The sequence below is a fragment of the Papaver somniferum genome, chromosome 4 (assembly GCF_003573695.1).
Source record: "Papaver somniferum cultivar HN1 chromosome 4, ASM357369v1, whole genome shotgun sequence".
Classification (NCBI taxonomy): Eukaryota; Viridiplantae; Streptophyta; class Magnoliopsida; order Ranunculales; family Papaveraceae; genus Papaver; species Papaver somniferum.
The window spans coordinates 18,853,603-18,867,148 of NC_039361.1; the positions used below are offsets into that span (position 1 = coordinate 18,853,603).

Here is a 13,546-nt window from a genome sequence, read left to right on the forward strand (position 1 = left end):
TTTTCAGAAGCAAAAAATTGAGAATAACTACTAACAACAATGAAGGAAAATTGTTTTGTTTCTGACTTCTGCGGCTTTTTTTTTCCATGTTTTTGTGTGGCATAGAAGTTGTTTGCAAACCCTTTTTGTGGGCCTGGGTAAGAGTAATACACCAAAGTCCAGCCCGTTTATGCCAAACCGTCACCAACAAAACCCCAAAACATCTTCTATAGCAGTAGTTAAACCCTAAATAAAACTTCTGCAGCAGTTCTCTGTTCCCCGTTTTATGCCCTAGACTAGATTATTATGTTCCATTGAAGAACAAACAATTATTTGATTCGATTGCTGATTAGGGTTTTGGTTCAGTCATGGCTAATCAAGGAGGTAATCTCAAGTCTACCTCCATTAATGGCTGCAGAACTTATTACATCACAGGACAACGTTCAAATGCTACTTGGCTTGATCCTAAGAAAATCAGAGCTCTTCGGAAAGATACAGGTTTCCTTGAATTCTTAGCTTATTTCGTAATTTGTTGTTCTTATTTTAAAAAATAATAATTTTTTGATTTGTAGTTGTTTGATGAATTGTGTGATTATCAGATTACCAGCAAAGAGTGGAATTGGTACAAGATTTGAGGTTTGAGACTGCAACAACAAGAATTAAAGTTAGTCCAGATGGAGATTATCTTATTGCATCTGGTATTTATCCACCACAAGTTAAAGTATATGAGCTAAGAGAGATGGCTTTGAAGTTCGAAAGGCATTTGATTTCAGAAATTGTTGATTTTGAGGTATGATTTTATTTCTTTGTCATTCAGAAATTGGTCTTTTTCAGTTAGAGGGGTTTAGGTTGATAACTAGGAGTTTGGTTGTTTGGAGCATTAATGTGTAATGCTTTAGAGACAAAACTAGTTGAATTTTGAGTTGTGATGCAAGAAAAGAAGTTGCTAGTTTCTCAGTTTACGTGCAACACAGCCTACTTCACAAATGGTTAGGTCGAATGTATCTGCAAAATGAAGTGGTTTCTATTTATTTTGCGGTGTGCATCAGACCTTCTGTGAATTGAGTGTGAAAGGATGAATTTTTCTGTGAATTTCCTTCTGATCTTTATGGTCATAGAATGTTACAAAATGAAGATATAAAAGATTTAGTGGCGGCACCTAGGTCATTCGCCAGCATACCCTTGATTTGTGTAATTTCAGTAATTTGTGTTGAATGGGCGTCATTGTAATGTTCTTCATGAATGATTCTCTGTCTTTTTGCTTCCTTTTCAGTTGTTTATTTAAACGTTTCAGCTGTACATTTTCCCAGATCCATGTTTTACGTGTCTTAGTCAGAGATTGATTGTTTTAAAAGCAATAACGCTGTTGCTGCTGAAACAGATATTGTCGGATGACTATTCCAAGATGGCATTCCTATGTGCTGACCGGTCGATTAACCTACATGCGAAATATGGAAGTCACTTCAGTTTGCGGGTTCCAAGGTGTCATGTCCTCCCTTTTGCAGATTTCTTTTTTTGCCATTATCTTTATCCTAACTCAGTATTAACATGAATGGTTGAACCCGTGAGCTTTCTTAACTCTTCAATATCTTGAAAAGTTTCTTTCCGTTGGCATTAATGCATTAATTGATTAGAGCAGGTAAGTTAAGTTTTGCCTACTACTAATATTGACTAGTTGTAAATAATGGAAAAGGAAATGTAAGTTGCTAACTAGTTGAAGTATCTATTATAGAAACATCCGTTGAGAGCCTATTAAGGTCCATATGGGTTTTATATGGATAATTGGGAAAGACATTGTTAGAAGCACCACTTTGTGGCATCAGGCATATATCATATCTCGAACGCAAAACCCTAAGATGCAGCTTTTGTATCGGACTTGGGATAACTTCGTTGGCGTCCTATTTAAGGGTTCACGATGAATGGTCCATCTTCTGGATCTGTTGTTCAGTATTTGAGTGCTCAATAAAAATTTCTCACCCTTCGCTAATTTCTTAGGTTGAGTTCCAAATATTTTATGCACCACACACAAGATTATACCTTTAGTTTGGAAATGGGACCCAATTTCTATTGTTACTTCTGTTCATGGTTCTAAAATATCGGTTGAGGCGGCATACACCTTCAACCCTGAATTCTCCTCTAAATTTTGTTGTTGTTGGCTTGGAATTTCATGTCTCCGAGTTGTTCTTAAACATGATGGGGTGTTAAGAGGTTCAAGTGCTGAATAGATATATTTCTTGTGTTAAGTTGTTTTCTTTTGAAGTATTTGTTTTCTTTTTTGTAACTTATGACATTATATTAAGTTCGCAATTATTTCAGCCATTTCTACATATTTAGCTCGTTCTTTTGTCTTAGGAGTTGAGGTGTATGTGCTTTTCCAAAGGATACACCGTTCGCCATATAAATGCATTTTAAAACCTCAGCTCTCTCTTTTGTCAGACATTGGTTGAAAACTCGGCTGTTTGTTTATACCATTTGATCATATACTTGTCTTTTAACAGGATGGGAAGAGATTTGGCTTATGATCCCTGGTCTTGTGATTTGCTATGTGCTGCTTCTTCCCCAGAACTATACAGAATTAATCTGGAACAGGTTTTACACCAAACTTTTTCATTATTTTAACTTCCATGGCCTGACTAATAAATGGCGTTAAGAGTTAGGACCCAAGAAAAAAATACATTTCTTTTCTGGAATTTTTGGAGATGCATATCAGTTAAGACTTTTTTATCTGACTGGGTAATTTTCGGCTTCTTTAGTACTGAAACCACCCTTGTAAACTTTTTAGGGGCGTTTTCTGTCCTCACTAAGCACTCGGTCTCCAGCTCTAAATGTAGTTACTCGAAGGTAGTGGTGATGTTAATATTTTAGTAGTGGGTATATGGCCTTCACTAATTGTCATTTTTCTTCAAATTTACTGCTGATGCAATTTTGCCTTTCTACTTTAGTAAGCTTCATGGTTTGATTGCTTGTGGAGGAGATGATGGCGCAGTGGAATGCTTTGACTTTAGAACGAAATCTTCAGTTGGTAGGATTAATTCTGCCGAACATGCTGGTGATACTAATCAGGTTTGTACCTGAATTTTTTCAACTACTTTAGGGTGTAACCAAAGTACTTCTATGATTCCCTACCTGAAAACTAATGTTGTGGAGTTAGATAGCATATACTAGTTATAATAAACACTGACCAGACACTGTTATGTGCTAGCGATTGTAATGTACCTTGGAAATAAATAAATGTAAAACACTTATCTTTCTAGTACAGTATTAGGTGTATTGTCGCATCCGGCGATCAGTTTCTTCATGCAGTCTGAGTTAATCTGTTTGAAATGGTCTACTAACTTTCTGGGTTGAATTTTTAGGAGGTGACTGCGCTACAGTTTGATGGAGATGGAGGTTATCAAATGGCTGTTGGGACCAGTGACGGGAAGGTACAACTAACATCATTCTGACAATTTTTCTTAATAAGCTTCATAAGGATATATACGCGAAATTGGGTGAAATTGGTATTCGATTATAAATATAGTTGCTAGCATACTCGTTTGTTACTTAAGAAAAGAATTGGATACGGTTAATCATATTTCTTTCACAGATTCACTTATTTATACAGGGATTAATCAACTTTTGCAGTACCGTTATTGTGGTTATGAATGATTTGATGCAATAGACAAGTAGATTAGTGCCACGTCTTTTGAATTCTGATCCGGAGATCTTATTTTTCGCAATTGTAGTTCATTCTTTTACTATCCCTCATTCCAGTGACGTTCTATTCTTGCCATTGGATGTGCAGGTATTGGTGTATGATTTGCGCTCTTCACACCCAACTAGAGTTAAGGATCATATGTGAGTAATTTTGTGGTATGCCTATAATAGAGGCCTGCCATGTTAGGCAACAATCATGTACTATTCTGCTTTATCGTTTTTGCATAATTGTTAATATCTCTTCCAATTGGCTTCATTTTCGGCAGGTATGGAAGTCCTATACTAGACATTAAATGGCACCAGACCCTTAACTCAGAAGGAACAAAGTTGATCACCACGGATAGCCATATAGTTAGGATCTGGGATCCAGAGACAGTAAGTGGTTTTAATTCTAAATCTTACTAAATCACATAATAGATAACAAGATTTGAGACTATGTTCACAGAAACCCTTAAATAAAACCTTTTGCAAAGTTATCTCTCTGTACTTAAGGTGGTACTTATCACTATCTTAATGTGGCTGATTGGGATTCCCTCCGTTTTCAGCTCATTTTGTTTCAAGCAAAACACAAAGACCTCTTTAGTCGGCATGAAGTACTAATCCTTGTGAATCCTAATTGGATGACTGAAAGGAGTGCCTCTATTTTATTTCCTTCTTAAACAAAATACTATGTGTCATCTAACTATTTCTATACATGCTTCCAGGGAGATAATATTACCAGCATAGAACCAACAGGTGGAACTATCAATGATATATGTGTATTCGACAAGAGCGGTCTGATGTTATTGGCTCTAGATGGTATGCAGATACCGTGTTATTTCACACCTGCCTTAGGACCTGCCCCTAAGTGGTGCTCGTACCTGGAACATTTAACGGTGTGTTGCTCTCTATCTTTTATTGGTCAACTTCCAATTAAAAAATATAGTCGTATCATTTGTGGTATCATTAGGTTATTTGATTCTAAATTCTCCACATTAGAAAATAAAACTTTTGTAAATTTTGTGATTGCAGGAAGAGCTAGAGGAAAATCCACAGGCGACTATATATGATGATTTTAAATTTTTGACTTCGGAAGAACTCGAGCGCTTGAACTTGACAAATTTGATTGGGACCAATCTTCTACGAGCCTATATGCATGGCTACTTTATTGATTACCGGTTATATAAAAAGGTATGAATAGTCATTAAAGATGAACAAGAAGATAGCTCAAGGTTATTTGGTTCTCTTGACTCCTGTGATTTGGCTTTGCTTTTGGTCTTTATGTTCATATAATCTGTTATTGCAGGCAAAATCTTTGGCCAATCCTTTCGAGTATGAAGAATACATAGAGGAGCATAAAAAGAAGAAGTTGGAGGAACAACGTGGATCTCGGATTACAGTAAGATCTTTTAATTTTTGGAATTGTATAATTGCTACAAGCTTTTTTGTTAATTTTTGGACTCTAGGTCCATTTGGAAGTAACTGTTCCAATTCCAGTGGAGAAAATTTCATGTTTCTACAGCTGATGCCTAACGATTTATCGCACACTTTATTTTTCATTCTGCAGAAGAAACTACCAAGATTACCCAAAGTGAATCCAAAACTTGCTGCGAAATTTCTTTTGGATGGAGAAGCTGAAGAAGAGAATGTGGAAGTGGATGATGGTGCAGATAAAAAGAAGAAGAGAAAGAAGGGAATAGGCGCTGAGATCATGAAGGATGATCGTTTTAATCAGATATTCGAAAATAAGGTACCTTGGCAATGAGTCCTCAGGGTTTAGCCTAAATATATATTTGTTGTTGTTTCTCATGTTTATGTGACACTCATAGACCAAGTAACAACATCAATTCCTTGGTGGTTGAACAATAGCAGTATATCCTAGAAGTATCCCTTTCTAGGCACTTAGGTATAAGGCGTAAGCGCAGTTTTACAACCTGTTAGTATACCACCTTGTATTCCATGTCTATTGACTATAGTTTGTTCATCTCACTCAGTTAGAAAAAATGACTAGGCATTTATCAGTGGTGTAAATAGAGTTGGCCTGTTCTATCCTAATCTTTTGTGGCACAAGTCTTTTAGAGTAACAATGGACTTGGGTGAATGTTCAGGATTTCGAAGTTGAGGAGCAATCCCAAGAGTATCTATCTCTCCATCCAATGCCTTCTAGCAAGAGGAAGCCCCAACAATTGGTCGAGGAACATTTTGTACCAGTTGATGAGGATTTGAGATCAAGTGATTCTGATTCATCAGAAGCAGCAGAATCATCGGATGATGAGTTAAACAAAGGAAAAAGAAAGAAAGCACGGTTACACAAGTAAGCTATTCATATATTTAAGTTCACAGCTGGTACTGGTTTGTGGCGACAATTAATAGTTGATTTGTTTTGCTTGTAGGCTGTATGAAGCGAAGGACGAACGTCATGCAACTGCATTTGTCGATAATCGTTCACTTGCGAATGATGATATACTTCCTATTGGCGAGAGAGTAGCAGCTCTTCCAGACCATCACAGTTCACGTTCTTCTAGGGATGTGAAGCTGGGACCAGGTGGGTCACGTGAAATCTCCTTCATTTCTAAAAGCTCGGCAAGGTACAAGGAAGATAAAGAGGAAGAACGAGAAGGAAAGAGAAGGGGAATCCAGTCCTTGGGTTTTCAGTCAGATAGATCAGACTCCGGAGGTAGAGGAAGAGGTCGGGGAGGGCGTGGTAGAGGTGGGGGCCGTGGCAGAGGGAGAGGAGGGGGAGGAGGGTTTCGTGGAAAGAGTAGAGGCAGAGGAAGGAGGGGTGGCTAACTTCGCCCCACCTCAATAATACTTACATTGTCAACTTGATTGTTGTTCATACTGCACTCAGTGAACCAGAGATGCAGATGAAGTGATATTCTGAATGGGAAAGTCCTCACTATTAGGTGAAATTTTATATGGTAAAGAAGAAAAATCAGCAGGCACTTGTTGAAGTTTGTAGTTGGTTTGTTCTTATGAAATTTCTGGTGTAGCATCATTGATTTGGTATCTATATGCAAGTCAAGTTGGACACAGTAACAAGATTTAACTACTCAGAGCTGAATCTTAAGACAATATTTATTCTAGAATGAAATTCGGATCTTGTTGTATTCTCAATATCCTCAAGTTTCTTAGTTTTAAGTAGTTGGTTTACACTTTCAGTTCTATCTACTTGCGGAACCACCACCACCCGTACTCCTCCATGACCATCCAAGCAAAATATCCGCCTCAAACTCACTTTGCAAGTTATTCCTTCGGGGTACTAAGTTGAACTTGTATAAGAAAATCCAAAATCTAAGAACTAGACAAAACTACGTGATAAAACATTAAAACTATGAAAAGAAAACTTATACGAGCCCAAAAAAATTATTTCACTTGGTTCATCAGTTTGATCTAGCATATCCTCATAAAACCTCGAAACCAATTAACCAGGATGGAACAAAGTATATCCAAGATCCTGTAAGCTAAATTAGGCAATAAAAGCTTCTGTTGCTTACAAAATAAACTTTTTCCCTTCAGCACCTCTTTTGTTCTCAGCTGCCTTGCCTTTGAACTAAAAAGTGATGGTCATCAAGGTTGTCATACAATACAAGTCATTCCATGTTACTAAGCAGAGTGAGGTGATAATCCTACAAAATGTATAACCGAAGCTTCCAACCTTTTCCCCTTGAGCTTTGCCTCCAATCCTTAAAAAACTTGAATATGTTAAAAGGATTGTAGCAAACCCTCTAGGCATAAAGTTGGAACTTCGGTAAAAGAAATCTCTGCCCAAGCACAACATAAATACATCCCCACTAAGCATAAATCAGCAGGAAAAAACTACGAAATGGAGAAACTTATCTAAACCCAACGATGTCAATACACTTGGTTTATCAGTCTGATCTAGCATTTCCATGCAAAAACGAGAAACAAGCAGGATAGAGATACAATTTAGCCTGATTAGATCCTCTGTATTCAAAATTAAGCAAGATAACAAAATAAAAGTTTGTCTAAAATAGTAATGACAGAACTCCTAGTGTCTCTTCAAGCAGAACAACGTTGCTTAACGCTTTCCACCACCACCACCAAGCTTTGCTCCCTTTGGTTGGGCACCCTTGGCCACCTTACCCTGAGTCTTCTGTGTCTTGGACATTACTTCTGCTTTTTTAGCTTTCTTCTCATCCTTGGACTTCTTAACTCTCTCCTTGACTTCACTGAAAAAGCCATAAAATGCAGAATCAGTAAAACAGAACTACATGAACAAACATCAAGTTTCAACGTCAGAGACTACTGTTTAATTATGAAATCGAGAGCAACACAAAATCATACTGTTTAATTATGAAATCGAGAGCAACACAAAATCATACCGAAGAGCGGCTTCACGAGCTGCATCTCTGACTTCGGGTTTCTCGGCCCTTCTCTTTTGAATCACCTCCAGAGTAGCACCAACAATTGACCTTGAGTAGGGCTTCTTGGTAACACGACGCCTCTTCTTTACTGCCTCTGCAGCAATGTCCTGCAAGCAATAAAAAAAAATATTTATTCAACAAAATTTATTAACTTGGAACGTAGATTGGCTTGCCATTGTTCATATCCATGACATAAAATATATTCAACAAAATTTATCAACAAAATTTAGTAACTTGGAACGTAGATTGGCTTGCCAAATTTACTTGAATCGCACTATAAGGTCCATGGTATTCATATCCATGGCACAAAATTTTATTAAACAAAAGGAGAACCCAGACAATTACCTTCTTGTGTTGCTTCCTGTACATGGCTGTCCATGTAAGCTTTGAGGGCTTCAACTTGTTGTGGAAATACCTCTTACATTTTGAGTTAACGAAAAGGAACACCTACCATGCAACAGAACCACAACAAAGTCATCACTCATAAGGACCATTACAGGAGTTTCAACATATAACAGCTATTGTAATTCACATCATTTATACAGAAATAATTTACCTGAGAATCACTCCTGATAAATCTAATACCTCTGCCAGGGTAAATCTTTGCACCACTGAATCGACAAAGTTCAGTCCTGTAAATCCACAAGAATCCAAATATCAATACCAACTTCACCAACCAAAATCCCTTAGTTTTATCAATCTAAATCTATTGTTTTAGTTTCAAACAATAGTAAGTCATTGTAAATCAATCAATCAAGCCTATCTACATCTATTATCAACAACCCTAACCCTAATCATAGACTCACCCTCAGAAATCAAGCCTATCTACATCTATGAATCTGAACATAGAATAACCTTCAAAAACAATATACAACAATTTCTACACAGATTACAGACTCCCAGAGTTTCATTTGAGATTATATAGCAAGTTCTACACAGATTAAAGACTTCCAGAATTTAGTTTCAGATCGAGATAAAAATTAAAATAGAACGATAAACCCTAAAATGATTTCCGAGAAAGAAAAAAACAAAGATCAAGGACGAACAATATGAACAGTGAGATCTACCAGTAACATGAATGGAGAAGAAATCAATAGAAAATGATGAAAAAATCTTATTACTTGAGAACCATGGCTGCTGTTGCTCCGCTTCTTCACGAAAACCCTAAGACTATTCTCTCACTCCTTTCGAACAAGAGGCCAACAAGAGGCTTGGAAAAAGAAAGGGAACTCTTTATAAACTCTAACCCTAAATTGTTTAGCACCGGTTTTCTTTTGTTTTATTGGTCGTGGAACCGATATTATAGAACCCAAGTAGCACGGCCATTCCCAAATCAAGCCGATCTCACAGCTATTAGAGGCAGACCAATTTGGCTAGTCCAGGCCTAAGTCATGTGGTGCGACAAAGCGACATAAGACCTGTTGGGCAAGAGGCCCAAATTGCTCATGCCATGCCGCAAAGCGATAAAAGACCAGTAAGGAAGCGACAAATCTTTCTATTGGTCTTAAAGCTTCACATGGGTCGGACGGGTCAGGTTTCATCTAATACCAACTACCAACCCGATTATAGCAGGTTTTTATTTTCATAACCAAACCCGCTCTCTCAATTTACGGGTTGGGTTTTCAGCCTGCCCGTTACGGACCGGTCGATTTCTGGTTTAAACCCGGTTCAAGAGACGAAAACGTAACACTCCACCTCTATTGGGCATGAATTCAGGAAGATGAACACAACAACTTGTGAAAATCATTTGCGAGATCTTTTACAACCTGATCCATCTAGGAGCATCCATCTTTTTTTTTGAAGATAAAAGGATAGATTGCAGCAGGGAAGACTAATCTGTAGATTCAGTTTCTTCAGGAACAAGCTCAGGTTGAGCAATCCTTCCGATAACTGAATCTGTGTGATTCGCATCCACTGAAAAGGATACAGAGTTTGCACTACAGGATCAAAAGCTTTCACAGTGTCATAAGCTATATCAGGAATTAAAAACATAGGTGTGTCTTAAAAACTGAAATCAGTAGAAGATTCTTTTCTTCCTTTCTTTGCCAGAAGATCTTTTACTTTGTTGCCCTTTCTGTTGACTAGCTGAAAACCTCCAAAAGAAACCAAATGTGTTGCTTGCTTTTTCACTTCATCTAATATTTCCTTTGTGAAAAAGCGGGGGTCTAACAACACCACCCAATATTACGATTAGCAATCTATATGGACTAATTCCGAATTACTTTGCTAGAGAATCAACTAGACAGTCAGACTCAATCTAGATAAAAATATCTCAAGGAGTTAATATCTCTCTCTCTTGTTTTTGATATTACTCAAGCTAATAGAAATCAGCGAGTCTTAATCAAAACACAAGGAATACTTGGACGGTACCAAAGACCAATATCCAAGGATCAATCAATATCAATCAACAACCAAAGGTTGGATTTCCAATTGATGATCGCGAACGCACAACCTGTATTATTTCAATTATATAATATGCGGAAAAGAAATAACACAGACACCAGAAATTTTGTTAACGAGGAAACCGCAAATGCAGAAAAACCCCGGGACCTAGTCCATATTGAATACACATTGTATTAAGCCGCTACAGACACTAGCCTACTCCAAGCTAACTTCAGACTGGACTATAGTTGAACCCCAATCAGTCTCCCACCGATCCAAGGTACAGTTGTACTCCTACGCCTCTGATCCCGGCATGATACTACGCACTTGATTCCCTTAGATGATCTCACCCACAACCAAGAGTTGCTGTAATCCAAAATCACAGATTTAATAATAAACAGATCTGTCTCACACAGAAAAGTCTATCAAAGGATAAATCTGTCTCCCACATATAAACCCTAGGTTTTGTTCCGTCTTAAGATATAAAATCAAGGTGAACAGGAACCAATTGATAATCCGGTCTTATATTCCCGAAGAACAACCTAGATTAATCAATCACCTCTCTACAATCCTTCCTGACTACACAGGCGGTTTATCGAGGAATCACAAACACTGAGACGAAGATGTTTGTGACTTCTTTATCTTTCCTATCGGAGAACTCTCACGATCTCAAGCCAATCAATAGATTGTACTCGTACGATAGAAGATGCAAGATCAGATCACACAACTACGATAAAAGTAGTATCGGTCTGGCTTCACAATCCCAATGAAGTCTTTAATTCGTTAACCTGGTTTTAGAGAAGAAAACCAAAGGTTAAAGGAGAATCGACTCTAGCGAGCGCACTAGTGTCATACAGACGTATGTGGATTAGTTTTGCACAATGCTAGATGTCTCCTTTATATAGCCTTCAAATCAGGGTTTTAACTTAGGTATAAAGAAATCCTTATTCACCGTTAGATGAAAACCTGATTTAGATTCAAGCTAATATTTCTCAACCATTAGATCGAAAACTTAGCTTGTCACACACACTTGAGATATACGTTTACTGGGTTTGTGAAAACCATGCCCAAACGTGTACATGTATGTTGGTTCAACATAGTAACCCAAAAGGTTAACCATATGAGCATTTCATATTAACCTTATTCTTATTCACCATAACTAGTTCAATTGACTCAAATGAACTAGTTAAAGAGTTGTTCAATTGCTATGAGATCTTATGTAACTACACAAGACACAATTGAAACAAGGATGATTCGATTCGATTGAATGGCTCATGAACATTATAGCCACGGTTTGCATAAAGCATTCCTTAGTAATTTAATGTTTCATGTTCAGAGCACATCTTTAGATCATAACCTCTTAAGTTCACAAACAAGTTTGCGGACTTAAGTTAATCGGTTGAGTTTTCCAAACTCAGCAGAAATTCTCGGAAAGAGAACTTCCGCCAGTTCGCGGACTGGGTTCGCGGACTTAGCACACAAACGAGTTTTGGAAAATCCAGCAGAAATTCTCGGTCGAAAACTTCCGACAGTTCGCGGACTGAGTCTGCGGACTGGGTTCGCGGATTTGGCAAGCCAATTCCACAATCCTCCCGATTTCTCTTGATCAACAAAGTTCGAAAACTTCGGTTCAAGGAATACATGGTTATGTAATCTAAACTCTCATTTCAATCATTGAGACATTCTCAGAGGACGCTATATAGCCGTTATTTACAGACCAATTCACGCCAGAGCAATTCTCAAAGTGATTGAAACTTTTCATGACTTTCATCACTAGGTGAAGATAAACTTGATCAAAGCGAAACGCTTTACCAACGCACGATTTCGAGATAAAAGATAAGCAATGAATGCTCAGCTCGAAATGTCAAATGTGTATGATCTAGTTTATATAGCATACAAATTTTGTCTCATAAGAAGTAGGAGATAAAATAGATAGACTTTCGAGTGATAGATAAGTTCAAGTCTCCACATACCTTTTTATTGATGAAGTTTCACGGTTCCTTGTATAAATCTTCGTCGTTGTCGTTGAATTTCCATGAAGTCCTTGAGCTCAACTACACTTTTCTATCCTAGTCCGAGACTTAGCTATGTAGGCTAGAAATCCAGACTCATAGTTTTGATCACTAACATTGACAAACATGCTTGAGATAGCAACGCATGCGAGGTCGACCAAGCTATGCTCTAACACTTTGTTTGCCAGGTGATGCATGTGTCATGTCCTAGTAGATAGTTAATAGTTGCTTTGTTGTCTCCTTTAATGACCAAGTTTTGCAGTTCTTTTGTGATGGCCCATTCTGTTGTTCTGAGCAGAGCTAGAGCTTCTGCTTCTTCAGCTGATGATGTCATGTGTCTTGCCATTCCTGCTCCTCTGAAAGTACCTATCCAATTGCGTAAGATAAAACCAATACCTGCATCAGTTTTAGAAGATATCCAAGAGGCATCACAGTTTACTTTGAGAGTTCTAGGTTTAGGAAGATTCCAGATATCATTAGTAATATGTGTTTGACTACTCAGAGTTGTTGTTATGTTCTGTGTCATTGGATGCCAATAGTCATAATGTTTTGATATCACTTGAGCTAGCTGTGTAGGTGACCTTATTTTTGTTTTCAAACACCCTAAGACACCGTTCTTTCCATATGAACCAGCACTTAGTTGCTGCTAGTGCCATATAAATGGAATTTATTTCACCCTCTGTCCAAACATTGTAGATGTCTAGGAAAGAAATGTTATTAGAATGAGGGTTAGAAAATACTCCCTGGACTGAAAATGGCTGCAAATTCCAAAATTCTTTTGCATAATCACAATCAAAGAATGAGTGGAAAGTTGATTCTTCATGTTGTTGGCAGAAAACACAGTTGTCATCAATTCCTAGTTTTTGTCTTGTTGGTAATGCTCTTGTAGACATTTCCATATGAATAACTTTATTCTTTAAGATGTATCCATGCTCCATACACCCCTCCAAAAAACTTTAGTTTGAGCAGGAGTTTCTGAAGTTTGATTTTGCAGTTTTGCATATAGATATTTTACAGTAAAATCGTCATTCCATCTGATTTTGTCTCTTTTCATTTCAGAGATCCATTTTATGAAGTTTAGAGCTTAATGTTTAAGATTTCTTCCACTAA

General features: G+C 37.5%; 2 protein-coding genes across 2 annotated transcripts; one reads left to right on the forward strand and one right to left on the reverse strand.

Annotated features, from left to right (window-relative positions):
* The first annotated feature begins 233 nt into the window (after positions 1-233).
* Positions 234-6,771, forward strand: LOC113274855 (nucleolar protein 10-like). The gene is made up of 15 exons (XM_026524266.1): positions 234-477; positions 579-769; positions 1,361-1,461; positions 2,478-2,568; positions 2,762-2,820; positions 2,922-3,042; positions 3,336-3,404; positions 3,764-3,816; positions 3,942-4,050; positions 4,380-4,550; positions 4,687-4,845; positions 4,961-5,053; positions 5,222-5,404; positions 5,763-5,968; positions 6,048-6,771. The coding sequence occupies exons 1-15, from the start codon at positions 348-350 to the stop codon at positions 6,442-6,444; spliced, it is 2,133 nt and encodes a 710-aa protein (XP_026380051.1). The 5' UTR covers positions 234-347; the 3' UTR covers positions 6,445-6,771.
* Positions 6,772-7,465: 694 nt separating this feature from the next.
* Positions 7,466-9,301, reverse strand: LOC113274856 (60S ribosomal protein L24). The gene is made up of 5 exons (XM_026524267.1): positions 9,164-9,301; positions 8,599-8,674; positions 8,388-8,489; positions 8,001-8,149; positions 7,466-7,847 (listed from the first exon to the last, which is right to left on the reverse strand). The coding sequence occupies exons 1-5, from the start codon at positions 9,172-9,174 to the stop codon at positions 7,697-7,699; spliced, it is 489 nt and encodes a 162-aa protein (XP_026380052.1). The 5' UTR covers positions 9,175-9,301; the 3' UTR covers positions 7,466-7,696.
* Between the last annotated feature and the right edge of the window lie 4,245 nt (positions 9,302-13,546).

Bases quoted from the DNA above. Each gene is read 5' to 3' on its own strand.
- LOC113274855 (XM_026524266.1), top strand. From the start codon at position 348: ATGGCTAATCAAGGAGGTAATCTCAAGTCTACCTCCATTAATGGCTGC. The intron at 2,569-2,761 runs GTTTTACACCAA...TAAACTTTTTAG, and splicing joins ACAGAATTAATCTGGAACAG to GGGCGTTTTCTGTCCTCACT. The intron at 5,405-5,762 runs GTACCTTGGCAA...GTGAATGTTCAG, and splicing joins ATCAGATATTCGAAAATAAG to GATTTCGAAGTTGAGGAGCA.
- LOC113274856 (XM_026524267.1), bottom strand. The intron at 8,150-8,387 runs GTAATTGTCTGG...TATTGCTTGCAG, and splicing joins ACAGGAAGCAACACAAGAAG to GACATTGCTGCAGAGGCAGT. The intron at 7,848-8,000 runs GTATGATTTTGT...TGGCTTTTTCAG, and splicing joins GCTCGTGAAGCCGCTCTTCG to TGAAGTCAAGGAGAGAGTTA.